Genomic DNA, 20,255 nt, shown 5'->3' on the forward strand with positions numbered 1-20,255 from the left:
ATTTTCACTTGCTCTTTCCTGTCTTAATGATTACCGAAATGTTGTACAGAGTAACAACTTCAAGGGAAGGGGTTGGTGATTAAGACTGTAACCTCTGAAGTGTTAAATAAAGGGCAGCATTGCCAACAGTTCTGTGACTGGAGTCCCTCCTTTGTCTTTTTAAAAAAGGTTTGAAATGAGCTTGATGAATAAAATGAATTTTTTTACAATCTGAAACATTTTTAAATTACCCACTTTGGCTGCTGAACCAAAAAATCAGTTTTTCAGAGCTCATTCTGGCACATGGATGATACACAGTTGGAAAGCTGCCACTGTCAGTGCTGTGCTGCTTGTGTACAAAGAGTGCTTTTGGGCTGTCAATCTGATTTCTCTCCTGAATGCCAGTTCACTAAGGAAAAAAATGTATGGTGACAGTCAGGACATGCTTTTGTGAAGGCATGAAACTATGATATAGAGTAATGCAGCATTGAGTAAAGTGATGCCATTTTCTGTTTTGCAGCTTCTGTTTTACATTCAGGACAGTGATGATGTTTATGGCCTCATAAAATTCTATCCTTTGGAGAATCAGAAGATTGAAAGTAATCCAATGGGACGCTTTCTATCCTTGAGTTTTGCAAGGGAAGGAGGAACAGTTGGAGATGTGCAGTTGGTTTATACTGCACTGTATATTCCAGCTGGAGCTCTGGATCCTGATAGAGCGAAAGGCGGCATTCTAAATATTTCTAAAAGAAACACTCTCATCTTTCCAGAAGGAAATACACAAGATACTATAAATATTCCAATAAGAAATGATGCATTTCTTCAAAATGGAGCTCATTTCCTCATACAGGTATCTCAGTTGTGTTTTGGGATTTTTTTTAGCCTGTGTAATATAAAGGATATAATTTAGTAGTGGCTACTTCCCTTTTAATTAATTAAAATGATCCTGCCTGTTGGAAAAAAACAAAAAGGAAATAAAAAATCGGTTAGCTCTGTAGCCAAGAAAACTTTCTTCTTAAGAGACAGCTTCCATAAATCTACCATAAAGAGCTGTACTCCTAATCATTATTTATAATTACACCATATTAAAAAAAATAGACTGTTGTAATAGGATTCAAGCACTCCTCATGAAATTTAGCAAAATGTTGCAAAGGTTAATTACCTATTCAGGTATGTTATTTTGTCAACCCCTTCGCTTTCGTAACCAAATTAAAGCTCCTGAGTTACAGAAACATAACAAATTTTAGAAATTAAAATCAATAAAAATTCAAAATAATCAAACATATATTTAATTTATATGCAAAATTGACCAGAGAACTTGAAAATTATTTTTTGCAGTTTTCCCAGTATGTACTCTTTCGATTCTTTTAATTTTTTTTCCTCTCTGAATTTGTAAGGAGGGAGCTTCTATCATTGCTCATAAAATTAGCTGGAAAAATTCACTAAAACTATGCCTTTGAAAGAAAACCGGGTTTTTTACAAAAATGCTTAAAGAAATAATTTCCATTTTACAGTTAATTTTTTCATTTTTCACTGGAGGAAACTAGATTTCCTTACTTGATAGGAGGTTACTTTTCAGATATACTTCTGTGGGATACCTGGACATTTTCTAATCTACAGTTAAGACTACATCTTTATCTCCACTTCCTCTGATTAACTGTTGCCACTCTGGTCGTCTGGGATCATAAGCCCAGGGAGCGATCTTGATACACAGACAAAGAGATGACTTGGTGCATCCAAAGCCCAAATATCAGAGTAATTTCTTATTTCTTTTTGATGTTCTCATTTTAAGTAATGTGTCTTTGACATCTTCAAATAGAGATGACGTTAAATAATAAATGTAAAATTTGTAGGTTTTGTCTGTAATTTATAGTCTACCAAAGATGTTTAATTTCTTTTGGAATCCTGAAAAGATTTCTTCCTTCCACCTCTTCCCCCCCCCTACTCTCTTAAACAAAAAAACAAAGAGAAAAAAATGTTATCAGAATTATGTTACTGTTTTACTAGCACACACTCTGTTTTTACTTTCACAGTTAGATAGGGAATTGTGCTCTGAAATATTAGAATAGATCCATATGTTTTACCATCTGCATGAGATCTGAAATATCTAATTCCAAGACCTTTTTAGACAATAGATTAGAAATAGCATTTCATTGTGGGCTATGGACAAGACATACATGTGACAAGTATTTCAGAATACAGGCACTGCTCTGCAGGCACTTGACCTCGCTTTTCAAACTGCAGATTTCAGGGAAATGGGGGACGGATGTTCTATACTTTCTCCATGGACCATAAAAATCTTTTTAGTTGAGTAAACAACATCAGAGACAACTTTCAGTACAAATAATTCATTTGGAGAAGGAACTAAAATGCCCTTATGTATCACTATGATGATCATTCTACATTGTGAATAAATGATAATCTCAGCGAACATTTTTAGACTGACAAAATTACAGAATCGGTACTAGGTCCAATAAAGGATCAACTCAGGATTCAGGGTAGGAGGGGCAGAGGAAGAAATGAAGCTTCAAGACAGCTAGAGAATGGATAGAGGAAATAGAAAAGTGAGATTAACATTCTTCAGTGACATCTTCAATTAAATAACCTATTGTTGCTTGACATGCAGACTGCTTCTGGTATGGACAGGAAGTTTAATAAACTACTTGGCATTACTCAATTAATAATGAATTCTATTTTCTTCATAAGCTAATTTGCTTTAAGAGGAAACACTGAATTTTAAAAAAATCTTGATACTTAATTAATTATTACTTTAATCTCAAAGTGTCCAGAATCAGAAGCACTTAAAGGAATTCTTTCAGCTCTGTAGTGTTTCAGAAACTTTACTGAGCTAACTGTGGTCCTCCTGCGTGCTGTTAATTGTGCACTCAGGGCCTACTGATCTAAGAAAGCTTACAAAACAAGCAAAACAAACAGTTCCACCTTCTGCTCCTCAGACTCTCAATAACTGGCTTGTATGGTTGAGAATTAATTGCTGAATACAGTATTTATAACACAGTTCCCATCTATCATCAAATAAAATGCTCATAAATATTTTTGACTCTTGCTTAAGCAACAGTAGTACAAAGTATGATAAAGCCCAAGTTTTAAGAATCAAAGGGCTTTAAAACTCCTCAGTTGAAATGGTGATTCATGATCCCTGTATAGATTTAAATAAGGACACTTCCCTCTCCTCCACTAAAACCTATATGATAGCATCTGATAACTCCAAGCAAAAGCATCTTAGTGGGAGTTAAATTTGGTTATCATTGGTGGTTCATGCACCAGTTAAATGTTTGCAGAAGTATATACAAATCAACCAAATGAAAACATTTATTGTTATGATGCATGTAGACAGAATCTCCTGGTGGTATAAATTATATTTGAAAGAAATATTGAAACAGGAAGATTCTACCTTCCTTGCCATGTCAGTGCTGTGATGGGCTTGGTGAATAGTATTTTCCGTTCAAAGAAGAATAAACATTTTTCTAATTCTTCCTAGTATAAATAAATCATAAAAAATTACAATAACACAAGAGGAGGCTATGGTTTTGAAATTCTGTACTGATTTTCAATTCTGAATGTAATTTTAGCCTATTAGTTATTGTAAATTACTATGGTGTCAGTAACTTCAGCAGGTACTTATCAATGCATGGCAAAAAATTGAAGTTAGAACAACTGTTTGGGCACTTGTCAGATCAGTTCATAGGTCTAGTAATAAATTGCCCAAACTAGAAAGTTCATTATCCTTCTTCATACATTTAGTTGTGTATATAGACATAATTTGTCTGAGACATTCTGCCAAAAAAGCTGAATGTCATCCACTTCATTTTTTGCACATATACTTACAGAGTTTTGTTACAATGTTGCCAGTAAGACAAATTTATTCTGGAGATGTTTTGCTCCTTGCATTTGAAACTTATTCCAAAATGTCAGAATAGTTCTGACTTGGTATTAAGGCTTCTGATTTCTCAAGTTTTTATTACTTCTTGCCACAGCTGGAAAAAGTTGAGCTGGTGAATAGAATTCCTCTAGTCCCACCCATGAGTCCTCGATTAGGTGAGATCCAAAATATTTCTCTGAGGATTACTCCAGATATTGCAAATGGAGAAATAGGCTTTATTAGCAATCTTCCAATTATTCTATCTGAGCCAGAAGATTCCCCTGCTACAGTGGTAAGTAAACGTTTTTTATATTTCCCCTTAGTATGCAAAATTTATTTGGAGAAAGCAAAGTTTTCTATATTCATTGTAACATTTGAAAGTTAATGTGATCAAAATCCTTCCTTTAAGTTCTGTCTTACCCTAAGCATTCCCCTCCTTTAAAAAAACAAAAAACCAAAAAGGTAAAAAAATTGTTGATAAAATTAAGGTCTGAAATAATGTGTTAGGTCATCAGAAAAGTGAGACTGATCTTTGCTTTCTCTTCAAGCGTCTAGAACCAGTTAGGTTGTGATGGTCACATGAAGCAAAACTGTCTGTGCTGCAGACAGTTTAATTTCTCTCATCACCTGCAAGGATAGTCATGTTAAGTAGGGCTGATATCACTCCCAAAATTCATGGAAGTGTCTGTGTATCCTGGAGGTGACTTACATGTGAATATATAATTTGGCTTGCTGGGTCTGTTTTTCAATAAATATGCTGTTTTCTTCATGAGAACCCAACAAAGCACTTTCAAATGTATTGCCATCCATCTGAATGCCCTTGTCCCAGCCATAGAAACCATTATAAAATGTCTTTTCTTACATTTCCCCTAGTTGTCTTCACTGAAATCCTCCCTCAAATCCTGAATCAGATAACTTGTTTCTTATTCTCAGAATAAAACTGCTCATTTCCTTAAACAGAGTACAGGTTGGAGCTACAGCCAGAGCAAAATTATGGTGGCTACATTTAAACTGAAGTTGTGTCTTGATAAGATGGGCACTGAGTAAATCAGTCACACAAGGCTTTTTTTTTATGGGTTCTAAGTGATCTGTCACATTAATCATCTGTCACCTCCACTAAGTGTGTATAAATATATACATGTCTAAGTATATAATGTATAAATGATTAGAAGGATAAGATTCAGTATAGATTTCTGTTGATATACCGTCTTTGATTCCATGTCTTACACATAGGTATAAGTTAAAAACCCAAGGTGAACATTTTGAGGCTCTTATTCAAATATTATGTGGCAGGGGGTTAATTGGTTTTGCATCTATTTTTACAAGTCACAGAAGATTTACATTTTTATAGGTTTCCATTCCATTGCATCGAGATGGGACTGATGGTCAAGCCACAGTGTTTTGGAGTTTGAAACCCTTTGGTCCTAATCATAAGGCAGTAACACATGATGATATAAGTCCTTTTAATGGCTCTGTTGTTTTCATATCTGGACAAAGTGATACCACAATCAACATTACTATTAAAGCTGATGATATACCTGAAATGAATGAAACTTTGTTACTAACTCTGGACAGGTATTGTACCCTAATCCTTATTCATATGTATCAGTTGTGATACTCAATTTATATGTAACAAATTGGCACATTATTAATTATGAGGTATTGCTTGTATTGTGTTGATAAGTGCCTGAAGGAATATTGAGCTGTTAATTTCAGACTATATGTGGATTCTTCTTGAGTGGAGATCAGGGTAAGAAATGGTTTTGCTTATTATCTAAAGACCTAATTTTCTCTATATTTTGATTAAAATAATGTATGCTATTAAAAATGTTTATTTAGCTTTGATTTTAGTTATGGTACTTGGTTATAACACATGTTTTCAGAAAAGTAATGTTTATTGAGATATTGGGGAAAACTCTAATGAATAGTAGAAAGCAATAGATAACTGTGTTTAAGTCAGAAAAAGGTTTATAGCCAGGATGTTAATGCAGAATTAGGTCAACTCTTTTTGTTTATTTGATCTATGTGTTCGGTATTGCTTGCTCTTGATAATTAGATGCTTCCATCACAAATACTGGCTTCCAAAATAGGCCAGTATGATCTTTATCACATGCCTCAGCTACAGAGAAGCAGTGGTGTTTCTGAAGCAGTATTGTAGTCTCCCTTCTGTGTGAGATGAGGACTGCAGCATAATTGAGGCTGTAAGAGAACTCACGAGTTATTGTTGTCTGCATGTGAATACTACTCGGACTACTTGATTTATTTCATATCCAGGAATGTATTCCCTCTTTGATTTACTAACAGAAGAATCTTGGCTGTTTTTTCACTCTTGCTTCCAACAACTCATTTATATATATATAGTTTCGAAATACCACCACTTCTTCTAATATCTCTTAATAATCTAAGGTATATCTTCCCCCTTTTATTTTTTTTCTGGAAACATGCTAATAGAGGTCTGCCAGCTGCAATGTCCACACTGAGCATCTACTACTTACACAGTCCTTATGCAGAAGTATCCTTGTGCTATATAGGAGGTTCAGTCTAGCTATTGGGAACTTTAACACCAGATACTCATGTAGGTTACATGCTAGTAAACCATCAACCAACTCCTCAAGCTGTTGCTGATCCTGTTTTTTGAGCATCATTCTGTCCCACAGGAAAGATTCTGGTCATTTCAGGATTGGCCTTCTTCTGTAGAAGCTGACTGGTTGATGCATCTAGTACAGAATGAATTATTTCATTCTATCTTGGCTACTGTACCAAAAAGATGGCCTTGGTTTAAGACAAAACCAAATGAAGACTATTGCAAGCAGTTTTCTGATTTCCTTTCTCTGCTCAAAACTGGTTTGCCTGAAGGAATTTATCAAGAGTTTCTGTAGGAAACTAGGTTTAGAAATAATGACTGGAGTTGTGAAGAAGGTGTGTAAAGTAGCAAAAAAATTTAAGTGGAAGGATAGGAAACAGATAAGTATATAGAGGAACTGGAGAGCATAAAAGATTAACTCTTTCAGATTGGACAGCTGTACACTCTGTGTAAGTACCGCTTTCTGCCTCTTACTCCGAGTAGTAACCTCTTGCCCTGAAAATTATGTCTACAAAGAGGATTGAGCTGCAGCTGAACAAATGCAACCACTGTTCTACTTTCTCTGTGTATGGCAGGAGTAGTTGGTTCTACCTATCATGAAAAGGCTGATAAAAAGTGTGCCAGCAGTAAGCAGCTTTCCCATACTTGGCAAGGTCTGAGAGTGAAGTAAGGAGCAGGTTGTCTGGCCAGGAAAAAGAAGTAAATAAGGAGGACATAAAATCTAAACTTCTTTCTAGACATGGATAGTGTTCCTCAAGGCTACGAGTGAAAATTGACAACTTGAACATGAGCAGAAGCCAAGAATGGATTGTCTGCAAAGACTGTCCTTTCAGTACTGAGATAACTCTTCAAACCAGGGGTGAAGGAGATTGGCAGGGTGGTGCGTGTAAACTTGTAGTATTGCTTTCTACATAGTTTGTATTTTCTGGATGAACAGAAGATTTCGGTTTTCAAGGCTGGCAGCCAGCACCTCCCAGCAGTAGTGAATTAGCATGAAAACGAAGATTCACTGTGCTGTGGATGTGCTTGCACTGTTCGATAAATTGTAGCATAAGTCAGTAGAAAAATTGAGCATGTAAGGACTTTAATGAAACTAAAGTCATAGAGATATATTCATAAACATTCTATTTATTGCAATTAGTAATAGCATGGACAAAATAATAAAATAATTAGTTCTAACAAGGATGTATTATTTACAACTCAGTGGTGTTGTTAAGGCACTTTACATTTTAAATGAGCTTTGATTGCATCAATAAGTATAGAAGAAACTTTCCAAGCCATTAAAAATTGTATTGTTTTTCCTTGCTCTATGGCCACCGTCTGTAGGCCGTGGATATTAAAAAAAAACTCTGAATGCTGTCCACAAAATGGAGGCCAATGTATATCCTGAAGAATATAATTTCAAAGAAGACAGAAAAGTAATAAAGAAGCAAGACAATCCTGTACCTGCTGAAGCTTCTTCATATTTTCTTTGTTTAGGAGCAGTTTGAATTATTCAGTTTGAATATCTGCCCATCCCTAGGTAGGCCTGAATTGAGACTAAGCATAAATACAGTTAGATGTCTGTAGTGAAATCTGTTTTGGCCTTCTTGTTGAATGTAGGTGGAACAGGCCATGAAAACAGTGTTTATGCTTTGTGAAAGCATATATACATACTAGGGCTGCTCATTTTGCCCAGTAAGCAAAAAATAGAAGTAAGTTTTTTAAAAATCAGATTGTTGTTTCTTCCTTCTGTACAAGGCATTCTGCTACTGGCAGTTGTTGTCCCCCCAGTGCAGATACACAGCTATAAATTTGACAATTGGCACAATTTAAGGACCAGGACCCTTTGGGCATGCAGGTTGTTTTTGTACTCTTAAATTAATGATGCTGAGAGTGAGAACTTGGGGACTTTAGGATCTGGGAACAGCAGTACACTGATGACTTTATTTTGATTCGTGAAAATGATAATCCAGAAAAAGTTGAGTGTTTAAGTAGTCTTTATGCTCAGAATCTTTTTGAGTCATGACTGACATAAATTAAGATGCCAGAATAGATCCGTGTACATACGTATGTATCTTGTTTCTATATATGCATACATATATATGAATATGTATATATACATATTCTGTATGTGTATATACGCGCACATACACACACACATATATATGTGTGTATAATTAAACAAAATTGAAGCAATGTAACATGGAGATCATTGCAGTTCCAGTGATTTCTGTGATGTGATGTGATGTGATGTAGGCTGAGGTACTTAACATCTTCTTTGCCTCAGTCTTCAGCAGTAAGACCTGTTATGCTCAGGACAACTGGCTCCCTGAGCTGGTAGACAGGGATGGGGAGCAGAATAGATCCCCTGAAATCCAGGAGGAGGTAGTGAGTGACACTTAGATGCTTACAAGTCTATGGGACCAAGTGGGATCACCTTCACAGAAGGGGGTGATTAGATATGGGAGTAGACTGTCCAGGGAGGTGGTGGAGTCACTGTCCCTGAAACTGTTAAAAGAAAAGACTGGATGTGGCACTTAGTGCCATGATCTAGTTGACAGAGTGGTGTTCGATCATACGTTGGATTCGATCTCAGAGGTCTTGTCTAACCTAATCGATTCTGTGATCCTGTGATTCTGGATAAAAATTTCCATAGATTGAAATTCTGTCTTGAGTAAATTTAGAAAATAGATTTTTAAGAAATTGTGAATACAAACTAGGTTTGACGATTTAACTGGGCAGTTGCTTTTGTGTTCAAGAGGTTACTTCATGACAAAAAATTAGCAAATTATGGAAGGCCCATTTAAAGCAGGATGTACTGTCTATGGGGCTTAATTCAGGGCTTATATGTAGTGCTTGTATGTTGTTCATATGTACAGAAATACTAAAACAATGTTTAATGGAGTTGGGATGCTTTCTTTACTTGGAGATTTCCTTTGGTTAGTGCCTATTTCAGAACTATATCTATTTTCCTAAGTAATTTTTCCATGAAGAGATAGATCTGATGCTACAAGAATTAAGTTTTTCAGTATAAAATGTTGGCTTTTTCTTCAAGATTTGATCAGATCTTATTTAATTGGAAAAAAGTTATTTGAAACTGTTGCAGTTTGGGTGAGTTCTTAGGTGACTCCCGGCCGCTCTGTGAAGATTCCAGGGCTGAAATCACCCCCCCGCCCCGCTGCCCATCCCTCGTGGCAGGGACAGGCGGCGGAGGCACCTATGCCAGGAGACAGACACCACGCAGCACGCAGGGAGTCCAACAGTGAAGAGAGTTTATTCAAATCTCCCCCCAGCTTAAAAGGGCTGGTGGGGAAAAGAGGGGATTGGCCATTTGGCTAGCCAATGCAGGGAGACAATATAATAACTATTGCAACACAGGAACCAGTGATAGGCAAGAAAGTTAAAAACTTCAAACCCCTCCATGAAACTAGTAGTAGAATGTTTACATGAGCGTTACTGAACACCTACTGCTAGATTTTATTACTTTTCAAAGTAATAAGACCATATATCTTCTGCTGTGAATAACAAAAATTAAAATAGCCTCCAAAGTCAAATAAACTGTGGATTACCTCTAGAGAGAATGTGTTCCCTCTGATGAGAAAGACTGTGGAATTTATAATGGGGCACATAATACTTTAATACTACTCTTTAAAGCTAGATCCTGCCACTAATTAAGTCAGTAAGTAATCCTGAAAAAATTAAAGAAGGGGTGAACAAATTGAAGCAAGTTGAGTAGCGTTCCACAGGCAACCTGAATGCATCTTTTCTGATATACCTGACAAAAGAGAAGTATTTAGAGAAGTGTGTTTTTAAAGTAACAATAATACAGATACACAGTTTCAATTCAGTTTCTCAGGGGCTTTTCAAAATATTCACTTTCTTCAGGATTCCATTTATTGGTCCACAGCTCTGAATTTTGTTTACATCTCTTAAAAATTATGATTTTATTTGAAGTGGTCTTTAGTTTATAATTACCATGTAATTTTAAACTCAGTCAAAAAACTTCTTTGTGCTTTATTATGGTACTATGCATTTTAAAAAGTGCAGAAACATTTTGAAGCTTCTCTTAGTTGTCCTAATTATTCTGCAGTTCTTGCTAAATAATAATTAAGATTTTTTAAAGAAAGAACTTCCCTGATGACTAGCCTTTTCACATGAGATTTGTCATGTGGGAAGTGGAGGCAACCTGGAACCCAGGGCATGAGGCAAGACCATGGTGGAAGGGCAGGTTAAGCCAGGAACACGTGATGTTTGGATGATGGCCATCGGGGTCAGATGCAACTCAGTGATTGCCAGGCATGTCCACAGCAAGGAGATAAATCCAAGGTCAAACCGGGAAGTCACCTGGTGGGTCCTAGTCCAAGGGTGTTACAAGAATTTATATGTGTACCTGAGAGCGTAGACATGATGGATCCTGTTGTGTACACTGTTAATTGCTCATGTAATGACAATTCAGAGTAGGAAACCTGAGTGTAGGTGCTTCCGTACCATTTTTGCACAGGCTATTTTATCACAGAATGGTAGAATAAGCTGAGTTGGAAGGAACTCATCAGGATCATCGAATCCAACTTCTGGCCCAGTGCTGGACACCTCAGGAATTGCACCATGTGCCTGAGTGCATTGTCCAAACACTTCTTGAACTGAGACAGGCATGGTGCTGTGACCACTTCCCTGGGGAGCCTGTTCCAGTGTTCTGTTTTTGAATAGTAACCAACATTTACTATGTGAGAGCAGTGGTAGCAAACTGGGAAGTCATGCAGGGCAAACATGGTCAGATCCATCAATCAATCAGTCAGTCAAGTTAACCTAGTTTTGAAAACAGAACTTGACTGGAGAAAACTCAAAAATAATGTTTTTCTTTAGCAGTGGGTAGGCTAAATCTGACTAGTTTCTTTACTCTAGGACTATAAAAGTAATAAAATATTGCTAATCTTCTTAGCCCTTCCAAAAAACACATGGAGATGCTCAAAGTACCACCTCGTGGTACCTTGAGACTTTCATTTCTACTACTCCTTGGATTTCTATAGTGCTGCTGTTGTGCTTTACAACACGATACTATATACTAGCACTACTCCTCAGTTCCTCTTAAGAGGCCTTTTGTTGTGTGAGCCGTGCTTGGACTCATGCAGTGTGACCTCATGAAGCTGAAAGAGATGGTATTTCAGGCATGCTCTTTCATTTTCTGATGAATTATTATGTCTTAAGTAGTTAAAATTGTACATACATATCAAAAACTCACTTAACATATTGGTTCGTTTGTAATCTCTGCCTGTGAAATATCACTAGCTTTGCAATAGAATTAAATTTTAGCATTAGGAGCAATAAAATGAAAATTTACCGTAAATTTTAGCTTGGGAATTTTCACCTTGATCTTTTAATTGTATTAACAATAATTTTGGAAAACTTCTGCGTATGTTTCTGAAGGAAGGGAGAATGTCTCAATATATAGTACTTAAAATGTAGCCTCTTTGGTAATCACTGAGAAATTTTTATTTGCTCAGATCTCCTAGTTGAAGGAATGTATCTGCAAATATATTTGCTTTATTATCTCAAACTTTTAAATGAACTCTTACATCTGTTGAATTCTGAATCTGAATTCTTTTTTTTAAGACAGAATTTCACTTTATAAATGCTTTGGTAATCTGTTTATACCTTTTTAATAGGAGATACAGGTTTTATATTTAATACACATTTATTTTAGATTAAGAAAGACAAAATACAATCCTGTTATTGCGAGGCAATGCTGTCCTTTCATATGCCTCTATGGGATAGTTTCATTATATGTGCTCAATTTTTTTTCCATGTCTTTCTTTTTTGTTTGTTTGTTTGTTTGTTTGTTTTGTTTTGTTATTAGTGTTTTACTCTGGTAATGTGGTTAACTGAAAAATAAAGTTTGATGTGATTTTGTGCCAAAATAGTTTTTTGAGATGTACATGCTATAACTCCCAATGTGCTTAGTTGTTTTTATTACTGTGTTAGATTAATGAAATAACTCATCATGGGAGCATTTTGATTATACTATTTTTAAGTGAAGAGCTATTTATAAATGTGGGCTACTGGTGCAGTTGCAAAGAGACAAAGAGCTTGGCAGTGATCAAGCTCCTGGGGGAGGTCTGGGTAGGGTGTCCCATGAATGGGCCTTGACATGCTGAATTGGTCCCGGGGTCATTTCTCCTCAGTGGGGACTACCCATTTGATAGCATTTGTCAATAGGAAAATGCCAAGCAAGGAGGGTTTCCACAAAATGAACATTATGCATATATTTGGAAAGGAAAAAGAAAGCTTTATGGTGGTGGTGGTGGTATTTTTGTTGCTATCTAAGATTAGCACTGTTGAAATTCCAGCAAGTGGCACTTTCATTCCTTCCCCCACCCCCTTTCTTTCCTTCTTTTGTTCTTTTCTTCTGTGTTGACAGGGTAGAGACAGAAAGGTTTGTCGTGTACTTTGGGTAAGTGCAGTAACTGTGGTTTGTCTTCAGTGAATCAATGCTTTGTTTTACAAGTGAATGGTTTGGATGGAATCTATAATTTTTTTCCTCTCAGGAATCATGTCTTCTGCATTTCCTTAGGCAATGCTTGCTTGCCCTTTGGTGTTTAATTTGATGGCATGGGGTTCTGGCTTGAAGGTGTTTCTTTATTTAGGGTTTGTGAATGATGAAAGTTACAAATGCATGGCTCAGTGTTTGGTATTCCCTTGTCTGATGCAATAATTAGTTGTTTTAAACTGCCAGAAATACAATTTGCCCCAACTAAATGCCTGAACTGACTGAAATTATAGAAAGTTTTCTGTGGTCAAAGATGGGCAATTATCTTTTTTGAATGACCTCCCTTTAGTTTATGTCAACACAAATTACTCTGTCTGCTGACATACTTTTTCATATGCAATAAACATGACATGTTAACCTTTGAAATAGATATTTCCTGTTTGTTTACTTAAGTTTTCTTCCAGAAAACATTGAAGATGCACAGAAATCTAAATTGATAGCCCAAAACTTAATAAGCCATATTAAAACCATCGGTTTGAAGGTGCAGTCTTGATGCATCCTTCAGTAGTAGTTTTTCTGGCATTTTTATTGTAATGAACTTCAGTGTTACTGAAAATTAACATATCTGGGGAAATGAATGCAAGAAATGTAATTTCTCTTTGTTTAAGTCATTTGAATCATCCCTTATGTTTTGATCCAAATACAAGCAATATTGAATGTGACTCTACCTTCTTGGTGCACTATTCTATTTCTTATTGTATGCATGTGTGACTAAAAAGCCCAGAACTATTAACTGCAAAAAATAATCTGAAAACAAAGTTACTTCATAAGCAAAGCTGGTTTTTTTTGCAAATGAATGAAACAAACTGACATGTTTTTCCTAAGTTATTATATACTTCGCAGGTTATTGTATTCATAATTTATTCATAAAATTCATCGGGATTCTGATGTCCTTTACACAGATGTGTATTTACTTACCAAACAGAACCATCTCTCAAAAAAATTCTTTTGCCTTCCAGGATCAGTGTGGAAAATCAAATATTGAAATATGGGTTTACAACTCGTGAAATTATTATTTTGGAAAATGATGATCCTGGAGGGGTGTTTGAATTTTCTCTGTCTTCGAGAGGTCCCTACAGCATAAAGGTATTTATCTAAATAACTTCTCCTAATCATTATGGACAACTAAGCAGAGTGCTTATGAAAAGCTGGATTTTCTTTTTTACAGGAAGGGGATTCTGTTGAGCTGCAGATTGTCCGCAGCAGAGGAAGTCTCGTCAGGCAGTTTCTGCACTACACTGTAGAACCAAGGGACAACAATGAGTTTTATGGAAGCACAGGAATTCTGGAGTTTCAGCCTGGGGAAAGAGAGATCAGAATTACTCTTTTGACAAGGATGGATGGGATTCCAGAGGTTAAAATTAATATTTTCCCCTCTTCAAACTGTATTGACAGTGTAACAGTTTGTCACTTATTAAAATATAGGAAAATATATAGAAGCAGAACAAATATTCAATAGCTTTTCTACAGAATGTATTCCCAGCCTCCAAACCTGGAATACCTGGATAATGAAGTATCTCACTGTCCTCAGTGGATTTATTTTTTTTTTTTGTAAATTGAAACTGTTACACTTTGGATCTATGTAATTTTTTAGCATCCGTGACGTTCTGTAGCATACAGTGCCGTTGTTTAATTGACCTTTGTATGAACAACTGCTTTCTTTTTGTTTCTTTTTGAATAAATAGCTGTTAGTTGCACTCTCTGGTCCCCAGTCTAAATTAATATTTGTGGTATAGATACAAAGATGAGATACTTGTTTTAGTGTTCCATGATGCTTTTTTCTTGTGAGCTTTTTTTCAAGAAATAGATAAAATACAAAGTCCCATTGGATTAATAATCCAAGCTAATACATTCTTTCAAAATTAGCTTAGTGTCAATGGTTTTAAAATCTTTGCTCTCCCGTTACAGATGGCAATGTACAAAACCATTGTCCATGTAGAACTTGTGTGTGGTTTCCTTTTGTTGAAATCTGTCTCTCTTTCTACCTGGCTACAGATTGTGGATGTTTGCCCATTTTTTTGGGGTGTGAATACTGAATATGTCTTTTTGTTCTGACTGAGTTTTCCTCTTCTAGCTGGATGAAGCATATGCTGTAGTACTCAGTGGCTACAGTGAAATGCCAGGCAAGCTGGGGAATGCCACAAGGGTCAATATAACCATTTTGAAGAATGATGATCCACATGGTGTCATTCAGTTTCTACCTGGTGAGCTATCAATAACAATAAAGGAAAGTAAAGGAGAAAGCATCTACTCTGGTAATTCTTTTTATTAGAGTTACTGCTTTATCTGCTGTTTACCTCTGCAAGGCTTCTTTTCCCCATTTCACCTTCCTAGTTCAATGTCTGCCTCAAGTCTTCACTCAGGAGTTTCCAGAGGGGTACAGTGCCAGCAGAATGAGTGAACAGTGGAGATTGAAGCAGAGGAGGATGGGCCTGGAAAGCCATAGGGATCAGTCCAGTAAAAGATATGGCTAGAGAATATGCCAGACAGGAGGGACAGAGTATTGAAGTATGTGCAAGATGCAGCCTGGAGGCAGTAGTTCTACCTAGGGAGCATGAGAAACAGGGTGCTGTGTGAGAGAAAAATAGAGCTAAGATTTTGTATGTGTGACTTCAATTTATCTACCTCTATTGTATCAAGTACAATAACAAATTACAAATTTGACCAAGTTTGAACTGCAGTAGTTGTCTATCAGTGTGTGCCCTTTTGTGTAGTACTCTCACATATTGTTAGTTTTGCAAGCAGTGGATTTACTCGTTATTTCCTTTTCATTTTGCTTCAGCTTTACTGACCTTTTTGACTTGTGTTGTTCTGAAAATGCATGTTAACTGTATATGTTTGTATTTTTAGCTGCTTACAGAGTTCTAAGAAACCAAGGAAATTACGGCAATGTTAGTGTATCCTGGATTGTTGATCCAGCATGTACCAATGATGTCTATCCAGAACAAGGGACTATTTTCTTTGATAATCTGGAGTTTTCAAAAAATATCACCATTTACTCACTACCAGATGAGGTAACCATTTTTGCAGTAGTTTTGTGTAAGTGTGTGGAGAAGAGAAGTGCTAAAACATTGCAGTTTAAGAAAGAAGCTCTGATTTTTAAGAGCCTGATAATTATTTGTAGGAAGAATCAAACTACTGGTATAAAACTTTTATATTTATATGTGTTTACTTAAGCAAATCATAAAAGAATTCGAGATGCTATGCATACCTATACACAAAAAAAGGTTAGAAGCTGACAGTAGTCAAGTGTGGTTAAATTATAACAATAAATAAATCCCTTGTTTTGATAACAAGGATACCATTTTTTTATTTTTAATGTGTATGTTTGAAGTAATATAAGAAAGAAGGAGAATAATTAGTAATAAATAAATAAAGCTGTAGAAATAGGTCGCATGTATCAGAAGCAGGAAACTGCAAGATAACTTTTGGGTCATTGGTACAACAGTAGAGATGAGGGGATTTATTTAAAGGATTTTTAACTGATGATGATTTCTGTGTGAGTGAATGAACTGTCATTTGTCATCCCTCTTGACACACCTAAGAATCAATAAATAAACAAGAACATGCAGAAATCTTTTTGTTAAACCCCTCAGCTGTTCATTTTAATTTCTTCATTGTTTTGTATGCAAGAAATAAATTTCTTAATACTTTCTCATTCAGGTACCTGAAGAGATGGAAGTGTTCATCATCAGATTATTCAATGCTACTAATGGAGCAAGGCTGGGCAATACAACCAGTGCATTTTTACAGATTACAAGGAATGATGATCCCATTTATTTTGCCGGTTGGATATTACTGTTTTTAAATGTTGAATTCATATACTGTCCCAAACAGATTTTATTGACAGATCAGATAAATGAGAAACCTTTATCCTAGTGGAGCTAGTATCAAATGTACTTGTTGTTGTTGTGTTGAATTTGGTTTTGGTGGTTTTTTTGTTTGTTTTTGTTATTGTTTTTGTTTTGGGGTTTTTGTTTGTGTTTTTGTTTTGTTTTGTTTTTTGCTTTTTTTACTTCTGAGCCTCATTGTATTTCATTGCTCTCTTTTTTGACGCTGGATTGGTCGGGTGGCTAAGCACTACAATATTCTCTTGTGCCCACAAGTATTTCCATGCCCTTACTACACGTGCCTCACGTTTCCCTGAGGCGAAGGATCCTCTCATGGAGGATTAGGTAAATAGGTCAGAGGCAAGGAGTTCACCCTTGAACTGAGGGAAGTCTATTGCTTATGTCTTTTCAGAGCCTCTGACGGTGAGCGTTACGGAAGGGAGCGTTGCAATCTTTACAGTCCTAAGGAATGGATCTGTTGATGCTGCTGTTTCTGTTCAGTACACGACTGTTAATGGAGACGCAACAGCTGAGGAGGGAGACTTTGCTCCGAGTGGAAAGAGCAGTGTCATTTGGTTTGATGTGGGAGAAAGAGAGCAGAACTTATCTGTGTATATTAATGATGATGATACCCCTGAAACTGATGAAACATTTTATATCTTCCTTTTGAATTCTACAGGTAAAAGTAATGATTTAATGTATGTTTAGTGACTTTTTTTTTTCTCCCCACTGTATTTTTTACAGCTTGGTCTTATCATAAAGCAATATATAAATGCCAGGCGATATATGAATAAGGTTTGCTTCAATATTTCTATAAAATTACTGTACAAAGTGCTTGGATTTTCATCTTGAATTTTTGATTGGAAACAAATATTAAATTAAGCAGCTGAAAACTGTCCTGCAAAATGAAGGACTTAAAATCTCTTTTCAAATGTAAATGCTCCAAATTAGATGGGATTTTGACTCATGGAAGAAAATAAAAGTTAAATATAAGAAATAGGTAATTTTTATCAATTACCTGAATATAAGGTGGCTTATGTGTTTCCTAATGTCAGCTAGAATTCATTCTAATGCAGCTCTCTAACAAACATCAACTTTATGGAAATGATTGGACAAAGCCATTCTTCTCCCTTCCTAAATTTTCTCTTCAGCGATCTGTTTCTACTTTAACTGTGTTCAGGGTCAGATGGTACTTTCTGTTACCATTTTATTGTGAACTTGTGATGGCTTTTCTCCTGACACACATTCTTACAAGAATGGGTAGAATATGAAATATTTCTATATGCATTCCTGAAAGCAAAAAAAAAAAAAAAAAAGATTATTTTCTTTCCATGATCTGTTGCATATATTGGCCTTGATTGTTATATCCCTTTTCAAAATTGTATTGGACAGTTGTACCTCAAAGAAAATATAGATAGAGGTATATGAAGTTAAAACCACAAACACATTGTTCACTTTAGAATAAAAGCTGGTCTAGTGCTCTTAAAAAGGGTGAAAGCCAGGATGGGGATGGAAACATAATGTACTTCAGTAGACATAAAAAGAGTGTTGGAATGTCTCTACCATGCTAATAAACACACAGAAATCCTATTACCTTCTTCTCTACTTCAAAGATATCTTGCATTTTTTCCTTTCAGGTAGGCTATAATATGGGTATGAATAACCTCTTGAACATTATTCTTGCCTTGTATTTAATTAAAGTGCAATATTTCTATTCTAGGTCTAAAGGAGAGCTGGGATCTCTGAATACATATCTTTTTCTTCTGACTTGACCAGTTGATCAAACATGAAGTATTACCTCTCATACAAACCTTTCTGCTCAGAATTACATCATCTCTGGTCATGTCACTTACATTTTTCTGCAAATCTACTTTCTTGCTCTCTGCATGAAATGCTGCTTACATATTTTTGGCCTGATTTGCCTGTTATTGAATATCTTGAATATTGGTTTTCAATTATTGTTTTATCATTGCTCATTTCTTTGTTTGCATGAAAGCTGTTGGTTTGAGAAGGAAACACATTCAGTTTCAGAGTTACTTCCATTTTTGATTCCACTTTTGATAAAATTAATCACCCTCTTTTTAGGGGATACTGTTGTCTTTAGTGCTGGAGTGGCTACAGTTATTATTGAAGCAAATGATGATCCTAATGGAATTTTCTCCTTGGAACCTTTAGAGAAGCCAGTGGAAGAAGGAAAAAGTAACATTTTTTTGTAAGTAAACTCATGTATTTTATGGATGATGTACCTTATGGACAGTACTTTGATTTAATCCTATACACATTTGCATTGATAAAAATTAAAACAAAAATTATTGTAACAAATATTTAAAAAAAGCTCTACCAAATTTTGGATTGAATTATTTGTAAACATCCGCTGTTACATTATCAACTAGAGTGTGCATATTAAAGTGCGTACAGAAATTTATATTAAACTATAAATAAATAAGATTATGGCATTGGATTTTTGTTATATTCTCATGGGAGTTTAGATATAGAAAGACCTAGATGATTCATTGGAATGTTGGTGACTGGTTCTCCTGGACCAGTGGAGAAGTAAAAAATCTTTTCAAAATAGACCTAAATACAACTATGTATTTAATAGACCAAATACAACAATGTGGATTACCAGCATTTCAGGACCTTTCTTAGCCCTTTTTGATAAAAGGTATTTATTAAGAAACTATCTCTTCCATATGATTTGACTTTTGTGTAGTACATAACAAAAGGGCCAGAGTACCATATACTCTAACCAGTGAGAACAGCTGTGGCAGCACTGAGCTATAAAGGGAGTAGTTGGAACTACTTCAACAGTGCTACTTGGCAGAGATTAGAGCACCCTGGTTGATGGCAACATAAGGAAACCTTTGGAAGCAGAAAAAACACAATTGTGTTGCTCTGCCTAGACTACTTTTGCTGAATTATTTTTTCAGCTTTGTATAATTTCTTTATACAATTTCTTTTTTTTTTTTTTACTGTGGAAACAGGAGCACTCTTTTTGTATGTAAACACATTTTGTTAATAAAAGAACTATATTCTTCTGTTTTTATTTGTAATGCTTTTTGGAAATTGGTGAAATTATGTTACCAGATAGCTATGCAAACAACTAGAAGCTCATTTTTCTTTACTACATTCTTAATCTGGAATAGTCACAGATTTGTGAAGGATGTAGTATATAACCCAAATTAAATACAATATAAAACAGAGATAAAGGAGCTTTGATTGTTAAAGGAAGAAATGTTTGTTGTCTAAGAGTGGCCAGGTATCTCAATTTTTAATGTTAATTTGCTGAATTATACCTTCGTTTATATTATTTACATAATGGAAGTGCAAAATAAACTTATGTTTGCTTAACAATACTACTTTGCATGCACCTTCATTGATTACTTTGTTTCTAAGGTACCTGTAGTATACCTGGGAGTAGAATTATACTGTGAAGTGGCAGACCTTTGAAGAGGA

At 35.5% G+C, this 20,255-nt stretch overlaps 1 protein-coding gene across 9 annotated transcripts in view; it reads left to right on the forward strand.

Moving 5' to 3' along the window:
- ADGRV1 (adhesion G protein-coupled receptor V1) overlaps window positions 1–20,255 on the forward strand; it is a 251,512-nt gene that overhangs the window by 22,442 nt on the left and 208,815 nt on the right. For 6 of the 9 annotated variants that reach the window (XR_003570537.1, XM_027878011.1, XM_027878004.1 and 3 more), the window contains exons 9-19: window positions 500–829; window positions 3,975–4,151; window positions 5,211–5,434; window positions 12,841–12,873; window positions 13,929–14,055; window positions 14,138–14,323; window positions 15,044–15,224; window positions 15,820–15,983; window positions 16,633–16,756; window positions 17,212–17,478; window positions 18,885–19,011. Coding sequence is in view for 8 of the 9 variants with exons in the window: in XM_027878011.1 (XP_027733812.1) it covers window positions 500–829; window positions 3,975–4,151; window positions 5,211–5,434; window positions 12,841–12,873; window positions 13,929–14,055; window positions 14,138–14,323; window positions 15,044–15,224; window positions 15,820–15,983; window positions 16,633–16,756; window positions 17,212–17,478; window positions 18,885–19,011 (1,940 nt within the window). In the remaining variant the exon portion in view is untranslated. The remainder of the gene's footprint in view (window positions 1–499; window positions 830–3,974; window positions 4,152–5,210; window positions 5,435–12,840; window positions 12,874–13,928; window positions 14,056–14,137; window positions 14,324–15,043; window positions 15,225–15,819; window positions 15,984–16,632; window positions 16,757–17,211; window positions 17,479–18,884; window positions 19,012–20,255) is intronic. The other 3 variants (XM_027877973.1, XM_027877978.1, XM_027877986.1) reach the window with 2 other exon arrangements.

The sequence above is a fragment of the Empidonax traillii genome, unplaced genomic scaffold (genome assembly GCF_003031625.1).
Source record: "Empidonax traillii isolate 1590-97213 ecotype Southwest subspecies unplaced genomic scaffold, ASM303162v1 scaffold4:size3804566, whole genome shotgun sequence".
In the NCBI taxonomy this organism is placed as follows: Eukaryota; Metazoa; Chordata; class Aves; order Passeriformes; family Tyrannidae; genus Empidonax; species Empidonax traillii.